Source organism: Palaemon carinicauda, chromosome 11, assembly GCF_036898095.1.
Source record: "Palaemon carinicauda isolate YSFRI2023 chromosome 11, ASM3689809v2, whole genome shotgun sequence".
Classification (NCBI taxonomy): Eukaryota; Metazoa; Arthropoda; class Malacostraca; order Decapoda; family Palaemonidae; genus Palaemon; species Palaemon carinicauda.
This window is the reverse complement of record NC_090735.1, coordinates 70,918,968-70,942,237: the sequence shown is the minus strand read 5'-3', so window position 1 is coordinate 70,942,237 and position 23,270 is coordinate 70,918,968. Positions and strand designations below refer to the sequence as shown.

At 46.3% G+C, this 23,270-nt stretch overlaps 1 protein-coding gene across 2 annotated transcripts in view; it reads right to left on the bottom strand.

Annotated features, from left to right (window-relative positions):
* The window catches only part of LOC137650063 (cytokine receptor-like factor 3), a 213,313-nt gene that overhangs the window by 143,062 nt on the left and 46,981 nt on the right, over positions 1-23,270 (bottom strand). For both annotated transcript variants that reach the window (XM_068383111.1, XM_068383110.1), the window contains exon 3: positions 12,370-12,489. In XM_068383111.1, the coding sequence (XP_068239212.1) occupies positions 12,370-12,489 (120 nt within the window). The remainder of the gene's footprint in view (positions 1-12,369; positions 12,490-23,270) is intronic.

Sequence of the window (23,270 nt, the reverse complement as noted above, 5' to 3'; positions counted from 1 at the left end):
ACTACTCGATCCTGCAGGTTCTCGGGGAAGGATGGGTGGGCCATAACCCGAAGGTAGTTCTAGGTAAGTATGTTAGGAAAAATACAAATTACTTAAAAATTTGTGATTTGTTCCAACACGGTTACTTACCTAGAACTACCTTCTCAGGAGACTTACACTTTAGGAAGTGGGAGTGTCCTGCAGTGATCAGAAGTCGACGGGGAAGTACGCGAGATAGGGAACCTCTAAGGAGGTCTTGGTTCCACGACCACTAGAAAACTGCACGAAAAGAAGGGGAAACTATTCAAAAAACTCACTTAGTGCCTAATGGCTTACCTTTTCAAAACCAACTCCGATACATGTCCTCTTGAAGGGCGCTCCTTTAAGTGACTAAGGCATTAACACCCCTGGTTACCCTGGGGCTATGACCTTAGATCTCTTGAAGGGCCGAAATGATTGGGCCAATGGAAAACCTGTCCAAGGATTTTCTCGAGCAATCTTTGAGATAGTGTTCAGTGAAGGTGGACTGTATAGACCACGTCCCATCCTTCAGGATCTTTCCCACAGCCATGTTTTTCTCGAAGGCCAGGGAGGTGCTCAGACCTCTAAAATCATGTGGCCTTGGTTTTCCTGGGAGAGGAGTCCCAGAAGCCTCGTAGGCCCTCTTTATCACCTGTCGCAGCCAGAAAGAGATAGAGTTCTTCGAGACCAGTTTCTTCACCCGGCTTGTTGAGATGAATAAATTTTTGATCTGAGGGCGGCAATTTGCGGTCCTCTCCAGATATTTTCTTACTGTTCTCACAGGACATAAGAGTAGATCCTTCGGGTTGTCGGAGCGAGGGATGGATGGCACCGAAAAACCATCAAACCGAGGATCCCAACACGCCGGGTTCTGCGTCTTCACCACAAAGCTAGGGACGAACCTAAAGGTAACTTCTCTCCACCCTTTGGAGTGTGAGACCTCGTAAGAGAGGCCGTGTAACTCGCTAACTCTTTTACGCCGAGGCCAGGGCTAAAAAAAAAAGCTGTTTTAAGGGTGAGTTCTCTGTCTAGTACGTCCCTGAGAGGTTCAAAGGGTGGCTCTGACAGAACCTTGAGAACTCTGGCTAGGTCCCACTGCGGAACCCGTACCTCCTGGGGGGAACATGATTGTTCAAAACTGCAGATGAGCATAGAGATGTGCCTTGAGGCTCCCAAGTCAATGCCCCTAAGAAGGCAGACTTGACTTAGGAATGCTCAAACTCCTTTGATGGCCGGAATGGACGAACCCACGTCGTCTCTCAGGTACACCAGAAAGTCTACAACGTCCTGGATCGACGCCCCTAAGGGCCTGATGTTCTTGGACGCACACCACTTCACGAAGACTGCCCACTTTGCCTGGTAGACTACTGCCGAGGAACGCCGTAGATAACCCAACATCCTTGCCGCGGTACTCGATGAGTATCCTTCTTTCTTCAGGAGCTTCTTGATAACCTCCACGCGTGAAGGCGGAGGGATCGAGGGTTTTCGTGCCACCTGTGAAAGTGAGGTTGACGCAGGAGGTCTGGCCTGTTCGGAAGCGGCCAAGGAAGACGAAGAGCTAATTCTTTTAGGTCTGCGAACCAGTCTCTCTCCGGGAACCATGTCGCTACCAAAGTCATCGACAGGTTGGACGACACTCTCACTCTGTTCAACACTTGTCCTTGAACGCTGCTGACGGGTCTGGGATCGGAGAACAGAAGACGGGGAGTTGGGCGTTCAGACGTGTGGCGAATAAGTCTATCACTGGGGAGCCCAACATTAGGATGACTGCCCGAGCTACCTCCGGGTGTAGGGTCCACTCTGAACCTATCACTTGACCCGCCCTGCTGAGGCCGTCGGCCATCACGTTCCTCTTTCCTGGGCTGAACCTTACCGTCAGTTCTATCCCTTCTTCAGTCGCCCACTCTAACAGTTCCGTGGCTAGGGCGCATAGGACCCTTGACTTCATGCCTCCCTGTTTCTTTACATACGCCACTACTGTGGCGTTGTCGCACATTAACGCCACAGTGTTTCCTCGCAGGAAGTGTACGAACTGTCGACACGCCCTCAGAACCGCTATCATCTCCAGGATGTTTATATGGAGAGACGCCTCCTCACTGGACCACTGTCCTTTTGTAGATTCTCCTAGCAGGTGTGCTCCCCAACCCTCCTTCGATGCGTCTGTGAACAACAGTATCTCCGGGAGATCGGGGGCGAAGGGTATACCCTTCTCTGTGCTCGACCTGGTGTTCCACCAAAGAAGGGTCTCTCTCGTCTTCGGGAGGACTGGGACTATTTTGTGGGGCTCCTTGCCTTGGGTCCACAACTCCTTCAGATTCCACTGTACCGGGAGGAGCCTGAGCCTCCCTTGCGGTACTAAGGGTTGAAGGATATGTTCCAAGTTGGCTAACCTCTCCCCTGAGGGGAAAGCTCTTACTAACTGGGTGTCCAGGACCATCCCCAAGTAAGTCATTCTGGTGCTGGGGACTTGTTGGGATTTCCCTAGGTTGACCGTGATCCCTAATACCCTGCAGAGGTCGAGCAACATAACGCCTTGCTCCTTCAGTTGTTCCCTTGAGGCAGAAAAAAGCAACCAGACGTCCAGGTACCTGAGTAGTCGTATGCCTTTCTCGTGTGCCCATACCGAGATCGTGATGAATACCCTCGTGAACACCTGCGGGGCCGTCGAAAGGTCGAAGCACAGTGTTTTGAACTGCAGGACCCTGGACTCCCACTTGATTCTGAGGAACTTCCTGCAGGAGGGGTGCACGGGGATTTGAAAATCGGCATCCTTGAGGTCGAGAGACATGAGGAAATCCCCCTCCCTCAAGGCTGCTATCACCGTCTTGGAGGTGTCCATTTTGAAGTCCGTCTTTGAGACGAACTTGTTGAGGGCTGAGAGATCTATGACCGGCCTCCACCCTCCTGTCGATTCCTCCACAAGGAAGAGCCTGCTGAAGAAACCCGGGCCGGGGTTCTCCACTGTCTCCAAAGCTCTCTTGGCGATCATGGACGCTACTTCCTCTTGTAGTGCCGACCTCTTCAAGGGGTCCTTTGGAACCAGCCACTCGGCCCAATGGGTTGGGATGAGAGGGGGAGGCTCTTCTAGGAAAGGGAGTCTGTAGCCCTCTTTCAGGACCGTCACCGTCCAGGGATCCGCACCGAGATCCCGCCCTGCTTGCCAAAAATGTCTGAGGCATCCCCCTACTAGGGGCTCCTGAAGGAGTAGGGGGCCTCTCTTCCTACCTCCTTCTGGAGGAGCGGCCAGAGCGACCTCTCCTAGAGATACTGTAGGAGGGTCTGAAGTCTGACTGAGGGGCTTCGTTGGTCCTACGGGTGGTCTGCTGAGAGGTTTGAAGCCAAGGAGCTGACGGTGGGTCTCTTGGAGGCAGCAAAGGGGCGGACTGGGAGGAGTGAGGGGCGTCCGCTGAGGCTCTTCTAAACACGGGCTTCCGCATGGGGGGGGGGGGCTAAGGTCCGTGTCTCTCACTCTCCTCCCTTTCTCCATCATATCCTCCACCAATTTGATGGGGAAAATGTCGTTTCCCCACGCGGAGGAATTCTTGTCTCCTAGCTTCTCTGTCAGGTAACTTCCGCACCAACCTGCTAAGGACAGTATCCCTCTTTCTAAGTAGCCATAGACAGGGACTGGGACGACAAAAACTTAAAGGCCTTGCCTCCCGAACTAATTATCTCCTTCAGCGTGGCCTGATTATCTGGAAGGGAGAGGTCATGGGACGCCTGAAACCCCACCAAGTCGCAAGACCACCAATCCAACCAGGAGGACACGTAGATAAGGTCCTGTGCCATGTCCTCCATCAAAGAGGCTTCTGACGGGGAAAAGCACACGGGGGCAGTGGTGGCCCTGTCTTCCGAGGCTCCCTGGTTCAGTGAGGTCACCGCTGTTCTACCGCACGGGGTCCGCCGCGATGCCCTACTGGGACGTAGAAACGTTTCTGCGATTTCAGACCTGGAAGCAGCCTGGAGGAACTCTGGCTTCTGGGGGCCTCTGCCAGTCCTGTCAGGTAACTATCGATTCTCTCCATCCCCAACTTCACGTCCGGAGCGAGAGGGAGACAATGAAGGCTTTTGTTGCACAGGGTTGACGACCATTATGGACAGTCCGGAGAGTACGGCCTTTGCTGTTGAGGGCTTAGGTTCGTCTAATCGGTGGTGTCGACGAATTAGGGCCAGAACCTTACGGTAGGAGGAGATGTCGTCAGACGAGCACTCCCCTCCTTCCACCAGGGCGCCCGTCACCAGTTCCTCCATACGGGGTTACTCTGTGACGGTAGGAAAGGCAACGCTGGACTAGTCTGCCCGTTGTATGGGCTGCCCCGTGGGGACGAAGGTATCCGTCATGGGAGTACCTTGTTCCACGGGGGACTCCGTGGATGGGGGATCCATGCGGAACGACGGGCACCCTTGGTGCTTTAGGAAGGCCTCCAAGGTGCCCGTGGTCGACGCTAAGCCTTCCTTCATAAGATACCCGTGGTATGGGCTGCCCCGTGGGGACGAAGGTATCCGACATGGGAGTACCTTGTTCCAAGGGGGACCCCGTGGATGGGGGATCCATGCGGACCGACGGGCACCCTTGGTGCTTTAGGAAGGCCTCCAAGGTGCCTGTGGTCGACGCTAAGCCTTCCTTCATAAGATACCCGTGGTATGGGCTGCCCCGTGAGGACGAAGGTATCCGTCATGGGAGTACCTTGTTCCACGGGGGACCCCATGGATGGGGGGATCCATGCGGACCGACGGGCGCCCTTGGTGCTTTAGGAAGGCCTCCAAGGTGCCCGTGGTCGACGCTAAGCCTTACTTCACAAGATGCCCGTGGTATGGGCTGCCCCGTGAGGACAAAGATATCCGTAATGGGAGTACCTTGTTCCACGAGGGACCCCGTGGATGGGGGGATCCATGCGGACCGACGGGCACCCTTGGTGTTTTAGGAAGGCCTCCAAGGTGCCCGTGGTCAACGCTAAGCCTTACTTCACAAGATACCCGTGGTTCATAAGACGTATGTCCTTCCTAAGGGAAGAAGAAGGCTACCGTTGGGTTTGTCACTACACGGGGGGGCCTGGTTCGAACCCTCTTGCCGCGCGACTGGTCCGAAGGAGGAGGTAGGAGGATGAGACACAGAAGGCGAGGCTCTAGGGAGCCACCCGGAAGCAGCCGCGGCTATGGTAACCTTAAACAGCTCGCTCCGGGGCACTGTGATGTTCACCCACTCCTTGGACTTGTTCTTCTTGGCTTTCTTCTTAGAGGAAACATCCAAGACTGCGGGGGGAAATCCTCGACATTTCCCAGGAGTGGGAGGCTGCAGAAACACGGGGGGTAGCGTAGACGAGGGAGCGATTGAAGTACCTGAAATAAGCCATGATGCCGGGGAAGAATCCACACTTGGATTCCCCCACATAGGATCTTCCGAGGAGACGGGGCCTGCGAGCACCAGGACCTCGCCTCCTACCCACACTCCCGTACTACTCTCAGGCCCCACACATGCCTGCCCCACACTAGACACTTCCCCCACAGGAATATCAGACTCTTGGGGAAGGGCAATGGGCCTCTTCCCCGCAACGGACTTACCTCGTCCCCTACTCTGGGTAGGGGAAGAAGGACGGGAGCTACGGTCTGCCGAGACTTCTGGGGAAACCACAGGCGACGAGACACTGGATTCCTTAGGCGACTTCTTAGCCGCCGCCTTCTTCTTAGTCCCGAAGGGCATCCACTGGATCTCACTCCAGTTAGGACACTCCGGGCACGTAGAGGCAGGGGAACACACTTTCCCCCTACACGTGGAGCACAAGGAGTGGGGATCAATCTCAGGTTGATCCAAAACGCAACGCTAATACACCCAGAGACACAAGGATGCAAAGGGAAAGTGAAAAGGAAACACGTGGGTAACACGCGGTAAGCACAAAGGATCGGGGGGACACAAAGGGTCGCACAGGTAAGAGAGAGCGCGGCGAGATGTTGATCACGCCGCGACCAGAAACTTACTGATGAGTCGACGACCTGAGCTAGCACGCTGCCCGACCCCGGGTCGTCTCAGGGCACGTATCACACTGCCTGAGGTTGACCCCGTAGAAAACGGGAAGAGGGTAAACTATACAAAAAGCTGGTCGGTTAGGTAGAGTTACCAGTAACTCCTAAGAAGGTAGTTCTAGGTAAGTAACCGTGTTGGAACAAATACAAATTATCTCTGAATTTGTCATTTGTTCCCATACTAACTAACCTTCCGCTATTTATTGGATGACTCACTCTCAGGTGGGTGGAAGTCCTAAGTCTGGCATGGACATTGACCCGGTTTTACCCACTATAGTATATGACTGTGGTCTAAGGAAAATTTTGACACCTCACTAGAATATACAAAGTGAGTACAATAGCAGCCTGTGCAATACAGTGTAATAGTTTTGTTTTCTTGTATGAACACCTGAGTTTATATAGGGAAAACAAGACATATCCCATTGTTTACCTCACAGAAAGCAATGGGGACGCGGACAATGTAAATTTATGACTTAGGCTAGGCTACACAAGGGAAGTGATAATTACCAGCAGAGGTTGAAGCCAGCTCGCAGAGGGATCCATGGTGCTGTACCCCAAGAGAGGGGAAGATGAAGAAAGGAGAGCCAGACATTCTCTCATTCATCCCAGTCTTAACACGGGTAACCAAACTGCTACTTGTCCATCAAGGAGCCCGAGGTATCTTAAACCACTTGTTGAGCAGCCACCACACGACCGATGATGGAGTCTCCTGTGGGTCACGTCTTTTGTGGGTTGTGAAGGTAGTCTGTCTCTTCCGCATGTACGCTTGAAATACTTGCAACACGGAGAAGTTGCATCTGAATGTCATGGAAGTGCTGATTCCCCTGACATCATGGGCTCTAGGTTGGCGGGCCAGAGGAGGATCAGGAGCCAGGGCTCTTTCGAACACTTGGCAGATCCAGGAGGAAACCTTGTTCTTAGTGATCCTCCTCTTTACTCTCCCTGAGCTTACAAACAGAGACGTTAGTCGGGGTCATGTGGCTGCAGTGCTTTCAAGATAGTATCTCAAACTCCTCACTGGGCATACTGTAGTAATAACTGATTTTGGTTACTGGTTACAGAACGAAGACTCGCAATCTGAAAGGGCCCAAATCTATGGTCCAGTATCTTAGCAATGAACTCAGGGAAGAAGCTGAGTGTCACTTCCCCACATCCCCTTGAATGGGTGATGTCATATGAGAAGCCATGAAGTTCGCCGAGTCTCTTTGCCAAGGCTAAAGCAAGTAGGAACGAGGTCTTCAAAGTGAGGTTTCGGTCAGTTACATGGCATAATGGTTCAAAGGGAGGTCCTTTTAAGGATCTCAAGACATGAACCACGTTCCAAAGAGGAGGCCTAATCTCTTACTGAGGAAAAGTGATCTCATAACTCCGTAGGAGTAAAAAAAGCTCCAACGAAGAGGAAATGTCAACTAATTTCAGTCTAAAGGTGAAGCTTAGGGCTGAGTAATAGCCTTTCACCACCGAGACCGAAAGAAGCTTTTCCTCCCGAAGGTATACAAGGAACTCCGCTATTACTGGAATAGTGGCATCAAGTGGAGAGATATTCCTTCCAAGACACCAACCAGAATACTCTCCGATAGACTGAAGCTGAGGACTTACGCAAGTAGTCAGACATTCTTTCCAAAACTTGTCATGAAAAGCCTTTCTGAGAGAGAGGAACAATGAATAATCTCCAGGTGTGAAGTCGAAGCGACTGCACGTTCCTGTGAAAGATGTTCGCGTGTAGTTGTTTGAGTAGATCTGGTCATGGAGGAAGCTCTTGCAGAAGATCTACTAAGAGTTGCAGGAGGTCCGGAGTCCACTCTGCTTGATGCCATAGCGGAGCTACAAGGGTCATCATTAGATCTTTAGGCTCTCTGGTCTTGCTTAGCAGTCTTCTCATCACATAAAACAGGAGAAAGGCGTACACACTGATGTTGTCCCATCATTGTTGAAATGCATCTCGCCATAGAGCCTGAGGGTTCGGGACTGAGAACAGTACTGCAGAAACTTGCTGTTCAGAGATATTGCGAACAGATCTACAGTCAGGGAACCCCACAAAGTCAGTACTTTGTTGGCTATCTGATGTTTCAAAGACCATTCGGAGCCTACTATATGAGTCACTCTGCTCAGATTGTCCACGAGCACATTCCTCTTGCCGGGAATGAAGCAAGCTGATAGGGACACCGAATGATCTTCTGACCGTCAGTGGATCTTTACTGTAAGATGGCATAGAGGCTGCGAAAAGGTACCGCTCTGTTTGTTTATGTAAGCCACTACTGTGGTGTTGTCGCTCATCAACACCACAGAGTGATCTATCAGCAACTGTTGGAACTGATGAAGAGCTAGGTAGGCTGCTTTCATCTCTATAAGATTTATGTGCTGGTATATTTCAGCCTCTGACCAACGACTGGAAAACGTATGGTGCAGCAGCTGAGACCCCACCTTTCTTTTGATACATCTGTTAAGAGCATCAATTCAGGAGGAGGGACGGGAAGATTCTGACCCCGTCGAAGTTTTCGTCTGCCATCCACCAGTTCAATTCTGTCACCTGATCCTGAGTTAAAGGAACTCGAGTGTCTGGTGGATAGGAGTGTTGGTTCCACTTGGACTTCAGCTGCCATTGCAGGCATCTTATCCTGAGGCGGCCGTTTAGAACTAGACGGATCAGAGAGGTTAGATGGCCTAACACACTCAACCAACAAGAGGCCGGAAGGACTTCTTTTCTGAGGAAGGGTGCAGCCACTTCTCTCAGTCTCTGTACTCTTTTGTCTGATGGGAAGACTTTCTCTTGGACGGTGTTTATTTTCATACCGAGGTATACCAGCCTTTGTGAAGGTTGCAGTAATGACTTCTTGTGATTTATCAGTATCGCCAGATCCTGACAAAGCTCAAGAAGCATGTCTAGGTGATGAAGAAGGGTTGTCTCAGAGTCTGCCAAGATCAGCCAGTTAACCAGATATCCGAGAAGACAGATGCTGCTCCTATGAGCCCAAGATGACGCTAGGGCGAACACTCTGGGTAATACCTGAGGAGTTGTCGCAAGACCGAAGCATAGAGCCTTGAACTGGTATGCTTTTCCTCATGTATGAATCTTGTTTAACTTGTATGTTGATGGAGTGGTGAGGAGATGGATCAGTTTAAGTAATTGGGGTCTGTTGTTGCAGCAAATGGTGGAGTGGAAGCAGATGTAAGTCAGAGAGTGAATGAAGGATGCAAAGTGTTGGGGGCAGCTAAGGGAGTAGTAAAAAATAGAGGGTTGGGCATGAATGTAAAGAGAGTTCTGTATGAGAAAGGGATTGTACCAACTGTGGTGTATGGATCAGAGTTGTGGGGAATGAAAGTGACAGAGAGACAGAAATTGAATGTGTTTGAGATGAAGTGTCTAAGGAGTATGGCTGGTGTATCTCGAGTAGATAGGGTTAGGAAAAAAGTAGTGAGGGTGAGAACAGGTGGAAGAAATGAGTTAGCAGCTAGAGTGGATATGAATGTGTTGAAGTGGTTTGGCCACGTTGAGAGAATGGAAAATGGCTGTCTGTTAAAGAAGGTGATGAATGCAAGAGTTGATGGGAGAAGTAAAAGAGGAAGGCCAAGGTTTGGGTGGATGGATGGAGTGAAGGAAGCTCTGGGTGATAGGAGGATAGATGTGAGAGAGGCAAGAGAGCATGCTAGAAATAGGAATGAATGGTGAGCGATTGTGATGCAGTTCCTGTAGGCCCTGCTGCTTCCTCCGGTGCCTTGGATAACCGCGTAGGTAGCAGCAGTAGGGGATTCAGCGTTATGAAGCTTCATCTGTGGTGGATAACCGGGGAGGGTGGGCTGTGCCATCCTAGCAGTACCAGCAGAACTCGGTTGAGTCCCTTTGTTTCATTTGTTTGATGTCGGCTACCCCCTAAAATTGGGGGAAGTGCCTTGGTATATGTATGTATGATGAATCTTAGATACTTCCTTGAAGATGGATGGATTGGGATCTGGAAGTATGCATCCTTCAGATCAAGTGTGCACATGTAGTCCCTTGGACGAACTGCTTGAATGACCGTGTCTGCCGTCTTCATTCTGAACTGAATCTGTTGTGCAAAATTGTTCAGAGGAGAGAGATCGATGACTGGTCTCCAGCCTGCAGTCACCTTTTTCACCAGAAAAATTCGGCTATAGAAGCTTGGGGACCTGTCTGCAACCTCTTGGAGAGCGCCCTTCTGCAGTATGGTCTGGACTTCGGCCCTGATGACCAGCTCCTTTGCGGATCCCTTCACATAGAAGCATAGAAGAACTGGATCCCAAGTCACAGGAGAAAGATTGAATGACCGGGACACGATACCCTAGAGCGATCACTTCGACCGTCCAGAGTTCTGCCCAGTGAAGATGCCTTCTCTGCCAGCGGCGCTGTAGGCATCCTCCCACAAGTGGTAGGGGATGAGGAATGCCATTTCTAATGGGAGTGACCACCTCCCTTAACTCCCTTTTTTCCTCTGAAGGACTTGGTCACTTTCTGGCCTTTGGATGGCGCTTAGACACCTTAGCAGGGCCAGGGGACCTAGAAATTGACGGGTGTGAAGAGGAAGTTCCTTGCTGAGTCCGAAATAACTGGGAAGGTCTACCGTAGGGCCTCAATGTCTTGGCCTTATGGAAGAGAGAATCGTTCGACAATTTCCTCCATCACTCAGCAGCCCAGCCATTAATCAAGCCTCTGAAGCAGCCTGCATGGCGTACTTCACGCCTCTCTATGTTCAGGAGTTCAACTGCCGAGAGGGAGGCCCTCAGAGGGGAGAGTGTTTGAGTTGAGAGACTCTTCGTTAGAGACTCTACTGAACGGTCGAGGGACATGGTGAAATGAGGTTCCCCTTCGATCTCGTAAGACTTCCTTCGTAAAACAAAAGGAAGTGGAATGCACCGACAGGCAGAACCTGCCCTCAAGGAATTGGAAGTTCCAGCTATCTAAGCGATAGCTTTCTTTTTGGTGGCTGTCAAACCTGTAGACCAGGGCAAAGCGGAACTGAAACTGGAAGGCTTCTGGGTCTCAAATATCTCATCGAGCACCATATCCTTCCCCTCCTGAGTGGTGGTGGAACCAGGAGTAGACAGCCTATTGATGGCCCTCATGCAAGCGCAGACCTGCCAAAAGGTGTGCTCCTACTCACGTCTCGTCATCAGAATCCAACGGGTCATCCACCTCCAGTCTGGGGCAGATCAGGGTCGTCAACTGTATCACTAGAGGGACTCACCACAGGGGACCTTCTATGTGCCTCAGTCATACGAGCTTCCCTTGCCGCAGCGTTCTTAGGTTTCGTCTTAATGTCCTTTGATTCCCTATGCACAGGACGTTCCTCCGCGATCTTAGGAGGGGGAACTTGCGAGATTCTCGAGAGCATGAGATATTGAAGGCTCTGGAGAAGGGTCTTTCTTGGCACCATGCTGAAGGCGACGCAGAAGCTCCTCCTTCAAAGGGGGTCCCGAAATCCCTAAGGTCGGCCACACCTGCAAAAGATTTGAAAGGGAAAATGACTCCCTGGCGACTGGAGGTGAAGTTGCTCCTCTAGAGGAAGCAACAACACCCCCAGTACCCTGGGGTTGCCAAGGAGTTAGTCGGCCTACACTCCTACTCGCTCAGCCCTTGGAAGAGCGCGAGCGAGAAGGAGCTTTTGAGAGATTTAGGGGTGCGAGACGAAGAAGAACGAGCTTCCTCGCCCCTGAGGGAGAAAGATCGTGCTTCGCCTTCTTCCTGCGCTGTCCAAACTTCTCCCATTGGGAGGCAGGCCACTCCCTACACTCTGTGCAAGGGAAACCCTGTTTGCATTGCTCCCCTTTACAAGAAGGATACAAAGAGTGCGGGTCGGTCTCCAACGAAGACATAAAGGTACCGCACGCGGCATCTTTGCGCCCTGGACAGCTTCGTATAAGGGCGATCATAGAAAAACACGCACACCTGAAAAGAAAAAGCAAAATCAAAAAGTCCAATGAAAGTCTAGTGGGAGAGAGGACACGTCTGATCTCTACCGAGCCAAAAGAAAAAGTGGCATACCTCACTGTTATGAGAGTATATTAAGAGGTGGTTAGGCAGGGTTGCCACTTTATGTATAAAGGCTACCTTCCAGCTTCGCCGAAAGATAATCCAATAAATAACGGAAGGTTTCTTAGTATGGGAACAATTATATCATTGTTTTATTACAGTAATTCATTATGAACTTTTAATGCAATATCTGAGAATTATCATTTCAGTTGGGTTTGTGTTGTATCTCCAAATGTTTTTAAGTTGAGGATCTTCAGCTATTAACCTGACCAATCAACATCTGCTGATAGATATTACTGTGCAGCAAGAGCTACCAGTAGATGTTGATTGCTCAGGTATTTATTACGCAAAATCAAGCTCACCTTTTCTACTTCTTCAATTAGCTTCTGGCATCTCTCATTCACAGTATCAGTGACTGCAGCAAGGAAATTTTCAAAAACTGTGTTAATAGTAGTCTTCGTATTCGATGCACTATCTGTTACCTGAAAATAAAGGGGCTTTTATGATACCAAATATTGTGGAATACAGTATTTAAAAATCTTACCAGTATGAACAGCCTGGATGTAAACAAAAATCTAAAAGGTCAATGGCATACATTTTTCAACAAAAGATGTTTATCTATCCACTAGAATGGCAATTAAAAGCAAAACTTTAAACATTTTTGACCACTTTATATTTATTACAATCAATCAAAGTCGCAGGAAAATACATCTTAACTATGTAAAACTCAATTAAAATGTTAATTGTGATTCTTGATTGAAAATTTACTTATGAGAAATACATTTGGTCTCTTTCTTCTGCAATTGCACAAAAAATTGGTATATTGAAAAAGGGCTTTTAAGAATTTTGGTGATCAATCTAGCCGGTGAAAATATCACAAATTTAAAAACAATTTGTATTTTTCCTAGTTATATAAACCCAAGAGTTTTAGTAGGTATTCTTTCATTCTACCATGTTTTAAATATGGCTCCTCTATCTGGTCTTCACCTGGTGACTTATCTTAACTTTTTATACAGAAACTTGGGTCTTTTAAATTACTTATCCATTATATGGATATTTATCTCTGGCACTGCCCTTCAGTTAACTCTTTGAGCACATTGCATAAGGTTTTTTCATAATTCTAACAATCCTTTGCATTCACTTCTTTCCAGACTGCACAATCCTGTATGAAGAACCTGGTATGAAGTTAATTTAAAATGTTTCCTGCTTCCTTAGAAGACTCTATACTAATGTGTTAAGTATTCTAGACATTTGATACAACTATGACCAGATTTAGCAAGGGTCTTCCTAATCGGTTAGTTAAGTCACTGGAACTTCAGAATTTTAAATTTCTTGCAAATTCTTTTCTGTCAAACAGGCTGACATAAGTCGCATTTCACAGTTTATATAAGATTGATCTATTTTAACATTGTTACTGATTTTAATACATTCTATTTTTTAACAATTTCTCATATTGTATATACCATACTCTTCTTTATTTCCATATTTCTATTCTGTACAGAGCTGCTTTACCTGTTGGAGCCCTTGGGCTTGTAGCATCCATATTTCCCAACTACATATGTGGCTTGGCTAGTAATAATACTGGTAATAATAATTGCAGAGGCCTTTTTTTTATCAAACTGCCTGTATAAAGCAATGAAAACAAAATTATCTTCCTTTCAACATTCAATATACGCATAAAACACGAATGCCTTACTTAACCCAATAAATACCATAACAGACCTTCACACAACTTGCATAGAGGATTTCATATTGGAATTTACAATACAGTAAGATATCCCTAGGTTGGGTTAGGTTAGGTTAGATGTAGCGGTACTGCATCTCCTTTTGGGTAAAGGTGAGGATGGGTATGGGGGAGCAAGGCCCTTCAGTCAAGTAAGGATTTAAGAAGTAGGAGTCTTTGGCAATCTTTTTTTTGTAATAATTAAAATTTCTTCTATAATAAATGAAATTTTTAAAAAAGTAATTTGTATTTTTCCTATCTATACCAACCTGAGTCCTTTTATCTGAAGGATTTCAGCTTGGTTGGTATTTGGATGTTAAAATCTCAACGAGGTGTCAGTAGTTACTGTTAGATGTCAGAGAAGAACCAGGCTCCTTTTTGACCTCTACCTGGACATGCGGGATAGTTGAGGTGGGAATAACTCTTGAAGGTTACCAGGCATTTCTAGACTCCAGCATTTAGTACTTGTATTTCTAACAAATTCGTCTTGAAAGGTAGCGTCAAGCTAGTCCCTCTAAACAGTGGGCATGTGGCAGAACTGCATTTTCAGGATCTTCTATTGCATCCTTGATGGTTTTATGATGCCAGAAGGAAATGGTTTTTCTTTAGATCTTTTTAGTTCCACCACCATAGAGATACAGCGATACCTCTAGATATGAAATTAATTAATTCCTGAGTGGCTTTCATATCATGATTTTTTCGTATAATGAGGGCAGTTTTACATGTAAATAGCCTAATTATTTCCAAGCCCCACAAAATCCCCACATTAAATTTTATAATAAAACCATAACCACAATGAAATACAGTACAGCCAAATATATTTGAATCATTCAATATCCCTAACTGTTAATACCTCTAAATGATGGAAAATAATACAATACGTACAGTACTGTATAGTCCAATACCGTAGTACATATACGAAATATACCGTACCGTACTTACTGTACCATACTTTATTAATATTACCCTTACTGTAGAGAAGTATGTTTTCTATCATGTATAACCAACCCGTTTTTTTTTCAATTCATACTTATTTTTAACCATAGCTAATTTATTGATCAGTAATACAATTAATATTCACCGATGATACGTCAGTACATAACCTACCTGTTGTTTTTTTTACACTTGTATTTTTAAGCTATTTTATTTTAACACCAGCAAGATTCACTGATGTTAATACGTAAGTGTACTTACTTTGTAGATTGAAAAAACTTTAATAGTTCAGTGAATAGTTTTTTAACTTTTATTTATTTACCAAAATGAAAGAAAAATATATCTCTAAAGTTTTTATATGTGTAGTAGCGTTGTGTGTATGTGGATACTGTACATACAGACAATTGAGTAGTATTCATTGAGTTTTTTATTTGAAAATGTACTTATTGATAATAAAGTAATTGTAAATAAATAATCATGACATTGAAAGGAAAAAGTATGTTACAATTTATTATTTATTTACTGAAATGAAAGAAAAATATATTGCTAATGTGTTTGATATGCGTATTAGTATTGTGAGTTTGCACATACAATACAGTTCTATTCATTGTTTTTTTCAATTTAAAAATGTATTTATTAATATAAAATTAACTGTAAATAAATAATCATGACATTAAAAGGAAAAAATATGTTACAATCTTTTATTTATTTACCGAAAAGAAAGAAAAATGTATTGCTAATATTTTGATATGTGTAGTACCATTGTGCGTATGTATGTAAAAACTGTACATACACTAAATAAAGTACAGTCCATTACGTTTTTTAACTTGAATATGTAAATATTTTTCGGCGGCCGCACAAATCTCGTTTCGTATAATGAGGTGTTTTTCGAAATGTAAAGCGAAAAAATCTTTGTATCTCTTTTCGTATCATGAATTTTTTTGCATGCAAAAACTTTTGTATTGAGAGGTATCACAGTACTTTGAATCTGTGGCCTGAGGGGTCAGTTTCTCTTCAAGTAGCGTCTAAGTGCCCTGACAGGTAAAACCAGCATCGTCAGTTCTGTTGGTCACATCCGGAAGGGAGGAGATGGAGAAAGATTCAAACCTGTTGTCTTCAACAGAAGGGTTCTGGGTTTTTGCCATGAACTCTAGAATGAAGGTGAAAGAAACCATTCTCATCATTAGGTATTAGATATATCATAGGAAATATAAAGTTGACTTACTTTCTTTGCCAAGGCTAATGCCAAGAGAAAAACCATTTTCAGAGTGATATCCTTATCCAACACTTCTTGTTGTTGTTTGTAGAGAGCTCTTCTAAGAGACCTAAAAACTCTAGTTCCATCCCATGCCGGTGGCCTAAGTTTTCTTGACCGGCAAGACTGCTTGAAGCTCGTTATGACCATAGATATTTAATTCCCACAACGAGAAGAGAGATAAGACCTTAGTATAAAGACTTTGCACAATGATTGAGAATGGTTAAGCATGAACAGTTGAGTGCAATGGCCATGTGCTCTGTCCAAGATGTGAACCCCAACAGGTGAGGGCTCACAGAAATTACCACACGCTGGAGAGCCCACTCACAAGTTCTCCCATACAGCTCTGACAAATCTGATGAGGTAATGGCCCTCATTTTTCTTGCCATCCATGTTGTTTCTTTCATCTAATATTTCCTTTTTCCTCTGCATGGTGTAGAGATTGGTAAATCCCAAACTGAAAGTGAGGTTGAATAGAGAGCAGTATGCCAAGAAAGAAGTTGAGGTCACTTCCACTACGAGATTGTTATTGATGTCTCCATGGTCTGCGCTCCTGGTACTACAGACAAGAGTGGATGTCCTCATCAGGTAGAGTACTTCATTCCCTGGTGCAGCAGGTGAAGTACCCAGGGATTACTACGATATGAAAAATTTGGAAGCAATTTGTATTATTCCTAACGATACAAACCTTTAGCTACTTACAGGGGTATTACTTTCGGTAAAGATGAAAGGATGAGTCATTAAAATCTAGCGAGGGTTAACTATCCATCCCACTAGTTAGCGGGGTATAGGTGACTAGCTAGTAACCCCTCTCACTCACACAGCTGTAAGTGTGCTTCACTTTGCTTGGATGTAAGACTTCATGGGGGACATTGTTAGCAGGTAAGTTTGTATAAATAGCTAAAGGTTTGTATTGTTAGGAAAAATACAAATTACTTCCAAATTTGTCATTTGTTCCGTAACTGGAATACAAACCTACGCTATTTAGAGGGGTGTCTCACCCATTTGGAGGCTGGATATCCATCCCTGCCACTCCGGCTTTTTGGCTTTACCCGGGGTTTCCTTTTCTTATGTTGGTTAGTACAAAAAATAACCTAACACCTCGCTAAACCTTCCTATGGAAAGCTGTGTGTTGAGCTACTAGCAATATACTGTACAGTATTCCCTCAAATATCACCGAAGGGACCGAGACCACCCGTGATATTAAAAAATCTGCGAAGTAGGACAAAACCATTATTTTAACCTTATTTGATTGTTTACAGGCTGTTTAAAACCTTCCCTGTAATGTTTATAACCCACCCTTTACTATATTAATAATAATAGAAAGATTGTAACACTTGTTAGGTTGTACAGTACACTATTACAGTTCAGTGCAGTACATAAATACACCTGTAACACTAGAGAATTAAGCAAGTACATACATGCAACAAGTTAGTTACTGTGGCAATACATGTAAAATACATACATACAGTATGTCGAAAAAATCGATTTCTAAAATGAAATTACAAATTAAACAAATACATAATTATTAAAATAAAATAAAAAATAACATTTGGAAATAATTTGTATTTTTCCTAACATACAAACCTGGAGCTATTTATAGGGTATTACTTTCGGCAACACTGAAAACCAGCCAAGACAATTTTAGTGAGGGATAATTACCCCATCCGCTAGTTAGCGGGAGGGGTTTGGGGTAGACTAGCTACCCCGCTCACTCACACCTGTCGGTTGAGTAACCACTTTTGCTTTCTGGCAGGACTTTTAGGGGGACAGGGTGGCGGGCCAATTTGTATAAATAGCTCCAGGTTTGTGTGTTAGGAAAAATACAAATTATTTCCAAATTTGTTATTTGTTCCGACACAGATACAAACCTTTGCTATTTACAGGGCATCTTACTCTTAGGAGGGAGGAAGTTCTACCAACTGGCCTTGGTCATGACCCGGGGTTCCTTCTAATTGATTATAATTTAATTAGTAGGAACCCTACCCTCGCTAAAATCAAAGTAGTTACAAGGTAACTCAATGATAGCGGCCTGCAGAAGCTTGTGTGAGAGAGACTCGTGGCTTGTCTTTACGTAGGAGCTCGAGGATTCTAAGACATATCCAATACCCTCCCTCATGAGGTATTGGTGACGTAACAAAGTATTCATTCATACTCAGGATGCACAAGGGAAATGAATCTTATCACAAGGGGTGAGGTCAGCTATGCTTCGGTCTTGCGGAGCTGTTTCCCCAGGGGGGGGGGGGGGGGGGGGGGGGAGAAGGAGAAAGAAAGAAGTGAGCCAGACATTCTTTTCATTCACCCCAGACTAACCCGGGTAACCTCCGCCCTCAACCCTTTGCTACTTGTCCATCAAGGAGCCCGAGGCATTAGACCACTTGTTGTGCGGACAACTGATGGAGAAGGTTTCCATGCTCCTATGGGTTACGTCTTTCAGGTAGTGGGCCGTGAAGGTCGTCTGATGCTTCCACACGCCTGCTTACAATACCTGTACCACAGAAAAATTCTTCTTGAACGCCAGAGACGTTGTAATGCCTCTGATGTCATGAGCTCTGGGTCAGTTGGATAGAGGAGGATCTAGATATAGAGCATATTCAATTACTTTCCTTATCCAGGAGGAAATAGTATTTCTCGTGACCATCCTCTTAACCTTCCCCGTGCTGACAAAAAGTGCTCGTACACCCCCCGGGGGGGCGAGCTTTTGCTGTTCTTTCTAAGTAACACCACAGGCTCCTTACTGGACATAGTAACAGTTGGTCTGGATCATCGGTTACAGAACGAAGATTCTCTATCCGAAATCGGCCGAACCTGGAGTCCGGCACACCCGGAATTTGAGTCTTAGCTACAAACTCAGGGACGTAGTTGAGGATTACTTCCCCCCATCTCCTAGAGTGGGAGACATCAGCAGATAGACCATGAAGTTCGCTGACTCTCTTGGCCGAAGCCAGAGCGAGCAGATACACCGTCTTCCACGTGAGGTGGCGATCGGAGGCCTGGCGTAGTGGTTCATAGGGGAAGCCCTTCGGAGACCTGAGGACCCGAACCACGTTCCAAGGGGGAGGCCTTAGCTCTGCCTGGGGACAAGTAAGCTCGTAACTGCGTAAGAGCAAAGAAAGTTCCAACGAGGAGAAAACATCGACTCCTTTCAGTCCAAAGGCAAGACTCAAGGCTGAGCGGTAACCTTTGACTGCCGAGACCGAGAGAAGCATTTCTTCCCGAAGGTACTGTATACAAGAAACTCCGCTATAGTTGGAACAGAGGCATCGAGGGGAGAGATACCCCTTCCACAACACCAACCACAGAAAACTGACCACTTTGCCTGGTAGACTGCCTCTGTGGATCTCCTGAGGTGTCCAGCCTTTCCTTTCCAAACCAGTTGCGAAAAGCCTCTCTGTGTGAGGAGGTGCTGGATAGTCTCCAGGTGTGAAGTCGAAGCGAGGCTACGGCTTTGTGGAAGATGTTGGCGTGTGGTTGTTTGAGGAGGTCGTGCTGTGGAGCAAGCTCCCTTGGGATCTCTGTGAGGAGATGCAGAAGGTCCGGGAACCATTCTGTGTGATGCCATAGCGGAGCTATGAGGGTCATTTGCAAGTTGTTGCTTGCTCGTACCTGGTTGAGGACTTTTCTCATCAGACAGAACGGGGGAAACGTGTAAGCGTCCAGGTTTATCCACTGTTGTTGGAAAGCATCTTGCCAGAGAGCTTGGGGATCCGGGACTGGGAAGCAGTACAACAGGAGCCTGAAATTCTGGGCAGTTGCGAACAGATCCACAGTCGGGGAACCCCACAAAGTCAGGACTTTGTTGGCTATCAGAAGATTCAAAGACCACTTGGTGCCAACTATCTGAGTCGCTCTGCTCAGCTTGTCTGCTAGCACATTCCGCTTCCCCGGAATGAAGCGAGCTGATAGAGTCACCGAGTTGTCCTCTGCCCATCTGAGTATCTCTACTGCAAGATGGCACAGCTTCTGCGAAAAGGTACCGCCCTGTTTGCTTAGATAAGCTACTACCGTGGTGTTGTCGTTCATCAGCACCACGGAGTGCCCCGCCAGGATCTGGTGGAACTCTTTGGGGGCCAGAAAGGCTGCCCTCATCTCCAAGAGATTCATGTGTTGGTACCTTTCTGATTTGGACCATTGGCCGGAGATGTAATGGTGCAGCACGTGAGCCCCCACCTTTCTTTTGATGCATCCGAAAAAAGCATCAATTCCGGGGGAGAGACGAGAAAATCGACCCCTTTGCAGAGGTTCGGCACCGCCAGCCACTACCTGAGGTCTGACTGTTCCTCTAGCCCTACGTGGACTAGGTGTTCCCGGGAATCGGAGTGTTGGTTCCACTGTGATTTTAGTCGCCACTGGAGGGATCTCATCCTGAGGCGACTGTTGGGGACCAGTCGGGTCAGGGAAGAGAGGTGACCGAGAAGGCGAAGCCAATAGTGCACCAGGAGCTCTTCCCGACTAAGGAAGACCTGAGCTATCTCCTTCAGTCTCTGGATCCTTTCGTCTGATGGAAACACTTTGTGCCTTAGGGTGTCTAATCACATGCCTAGGTATACCAGTTCCTGAGAGGAGAGCAGTCGAGACTTCCCAAGGTTTAGCACGATTCCCAGATCCTAGCAAAACCTTAGAAGCTCGTCTCGGTGGCGGAGAAGGGCCGCCTCTGAGTCTGCTAGAATCAGCCAGTCGTCCAATTATCTTAGGAGACGGATGCCGACTCTGTGAGCCCAAGATGATACTAGGGCGAATACTCTCGTGAATACCTGGGGTGCTGTGGAAAGACCGAAACACAGTACCCTGAACTGGTAATGCTTCCGATTGAACATGAATCTCAGATACTTCCTGGAAGACGGGTGAATTGGGATCTGGAAGTATGCGTCCTTCAGATCTAGAATGCACATGAAGTCTTTCCATAACTCCCATTTTATCTAAAGTTTTTGAACGTCTTCTGGCAAAACGTCTTAATAGGTTTGCTGAAGGTAATCATCTACTCCCTAGTTTGCAATTTGGTTTTCGTAAAGGCCTTGGAGCATGTGATGCCCTTCTTACAATCTCCAGTGCTGTACAGAAATCCCTTGATTGTGGTCGGGAAGTTCGTATGATTGGCCTTGATTTTAGTGCTGCCTTTGACCGTGTTAATCATGAGGCCCTTGTTTTCAAACTCAAACAGTTGGGAGTGGGTGGGTCGTTTCTTAGCATTATTATTGATTTTTTAAGTAATAGATCTCAAAGAGTTGTTGTTGATGGGCACCATAGTGATTAATTATAGGAATGTGATATCCGGTGTTCCACAGGGTAGTGTTCTTGGCCCATTACTTTTCATACTATATACACATGACATGTGGTTTGGCCTAGAAAACAAGCTTGTTGCATATGCCGATGATGCTACTCTCTTTGCATCAATTCCATCCCCTGAATGTAGATCTAGGGTTGGTGAATCCCTTAATAGAGATTTAGCTAGAATTAGTGCATGGTGCAAATTATGGGGTATGAAGTTGAATCCTAACAAAACTCAAAGTATGATTGTAAGTAGGTCAAGGACGGTGGCTCCTCAACATTCGGATCTCAGTATTGATAATGTTTCTTTAAATATGTATGACTCTTTCAAAATTTTAGGTGTGATTCTCGACAGCAAATTTACTTTTGAGAAACATATAAGGTTTGTGTCTTCTTCAATTGCACAAAAAATAGGCTTATTGAGAAAGTCTTTCAAGATTTTTGGTGATCAATCTATTCTGAAGAAGTGTTTTAATTCTTTCATTCTACCTTGTTTTGAGTATTGTTCTCCTGTCTGGTCTTCAGCTGCTGATTCTCATCTTAATTTGTTGGACAGAAACTTACGGTCTATTAAATTTCTTATTCCTGATCTAGATATTAATCTCTGGCACCGTCGTTCAATTAGTTCATTATGCATGTTGCATAAGATTTTTCATAACTCTGACCATCCTTTACATTCAGATCTCCCTGGACAATTCTATCCTGTTCGTAATACTAGGCAGGCAGTTAATTCTAATAGCCAGGCCTTCTCCATCACGAGGCTCAATACTACACAGTACTCTAGAAGTTTTATTCCAGCTGTTACCAAGTTGTGGAATGATCTTCCTAATCGGGTGGTTGAATCAGTAGAACTTCAAAAGTTCAAAGTTGGAGCAAATGCTTTTTTGTTGACCAGGCGGACATGAGTCTTTTATAGTTTATTTATAACATATTTGTTTTTGATGTTGTTAATAGTTTATATATGACATGTCTGTTTTGACGTTGTTACTGTTTTAAGAATAATTTATTGTTAATTTGTTCTCTTCATTTATTTATTTCCTTATTTCCTTTCCTCACTGGGCTATTTTTCCCTGTTGGAGCCCCTGGGCTTATAGCATCTTGCTTTTCCAACTAGGGTTGTAGCTTGGATAGTAATAATAATAATAATAATATCCCTTGTCTGACTGTGTTGGCCGTCTCCATCTTGAAAGGTGTCTGTTCGACAAACCTGTTCAGGGCCGAGAGGTCGATGACTGGTCTCCAGCCTCCAGACGCCTTTTCCACAAGAAAGAGTCGACTGTAGAAACCTGGGGACCCGTCAAGGACCTCCTGGAGAGCGTCCTTCTACAACATGGACTGGACTTCTGCCCGGAGGGCCAACTCCTGTGCAGATCACTTCGCACAGGAGTTCGATGGAATCGGCACTCGAGTCAGGGGAGGGAGAGAGAGCGTGAACGGGATACGATACCCTGAACGAATCACCTCGACCGTCCAGGGTTCGGCACCATGGTGAAGCCACCTCTGCCAGCAGCTTTGCAGGCATCCCCCCACAGGTGGGCAAATGGAAGGATTGCCTGTCTTATTGGGACCGGCCTCAGCCAGATCCCTTCTTACCCTTTCCTCCACAAAAGGATTTTTTGCTGTGAAAGGCCTGCTTTGCACCCTTTTTACCCTGCTGTTTTGGGTCTCTAGCCCTTTTCGGCTGTGGGTTTTGCTGTGCTTTCCGTTGTGGCTGAGAGGGTACGGTCTAGCTGTTAAGACCTTTTGGATGAGGGAATCCTGACTGGACTTCCTCCACCTCTCTGTCACCCGCTCGACATCCTCGGGATGGAACAAAGAATTGCCCTCGAGAGGAGCATTTCTCAGTCTCGCTATTTCGGCCTGAGGGAGATGTCTATAGAACTTGCCTATGATGGCATCTCTCCTCTTCAGGATAGTGTTGGTCCAAAGGTTCACTACCTGATGGGAGAGGAACTCGATGGGCCGAGTGCCAGACAATAGGAAAGTCTCCAAAGACTTCCTGGAGGACTCCCGAGACAAGTCTTTAGACCGCATCAGTTGTTCTAAGGATCCTAACCAGAAATCCAGACACAAAGTAGCCTGCA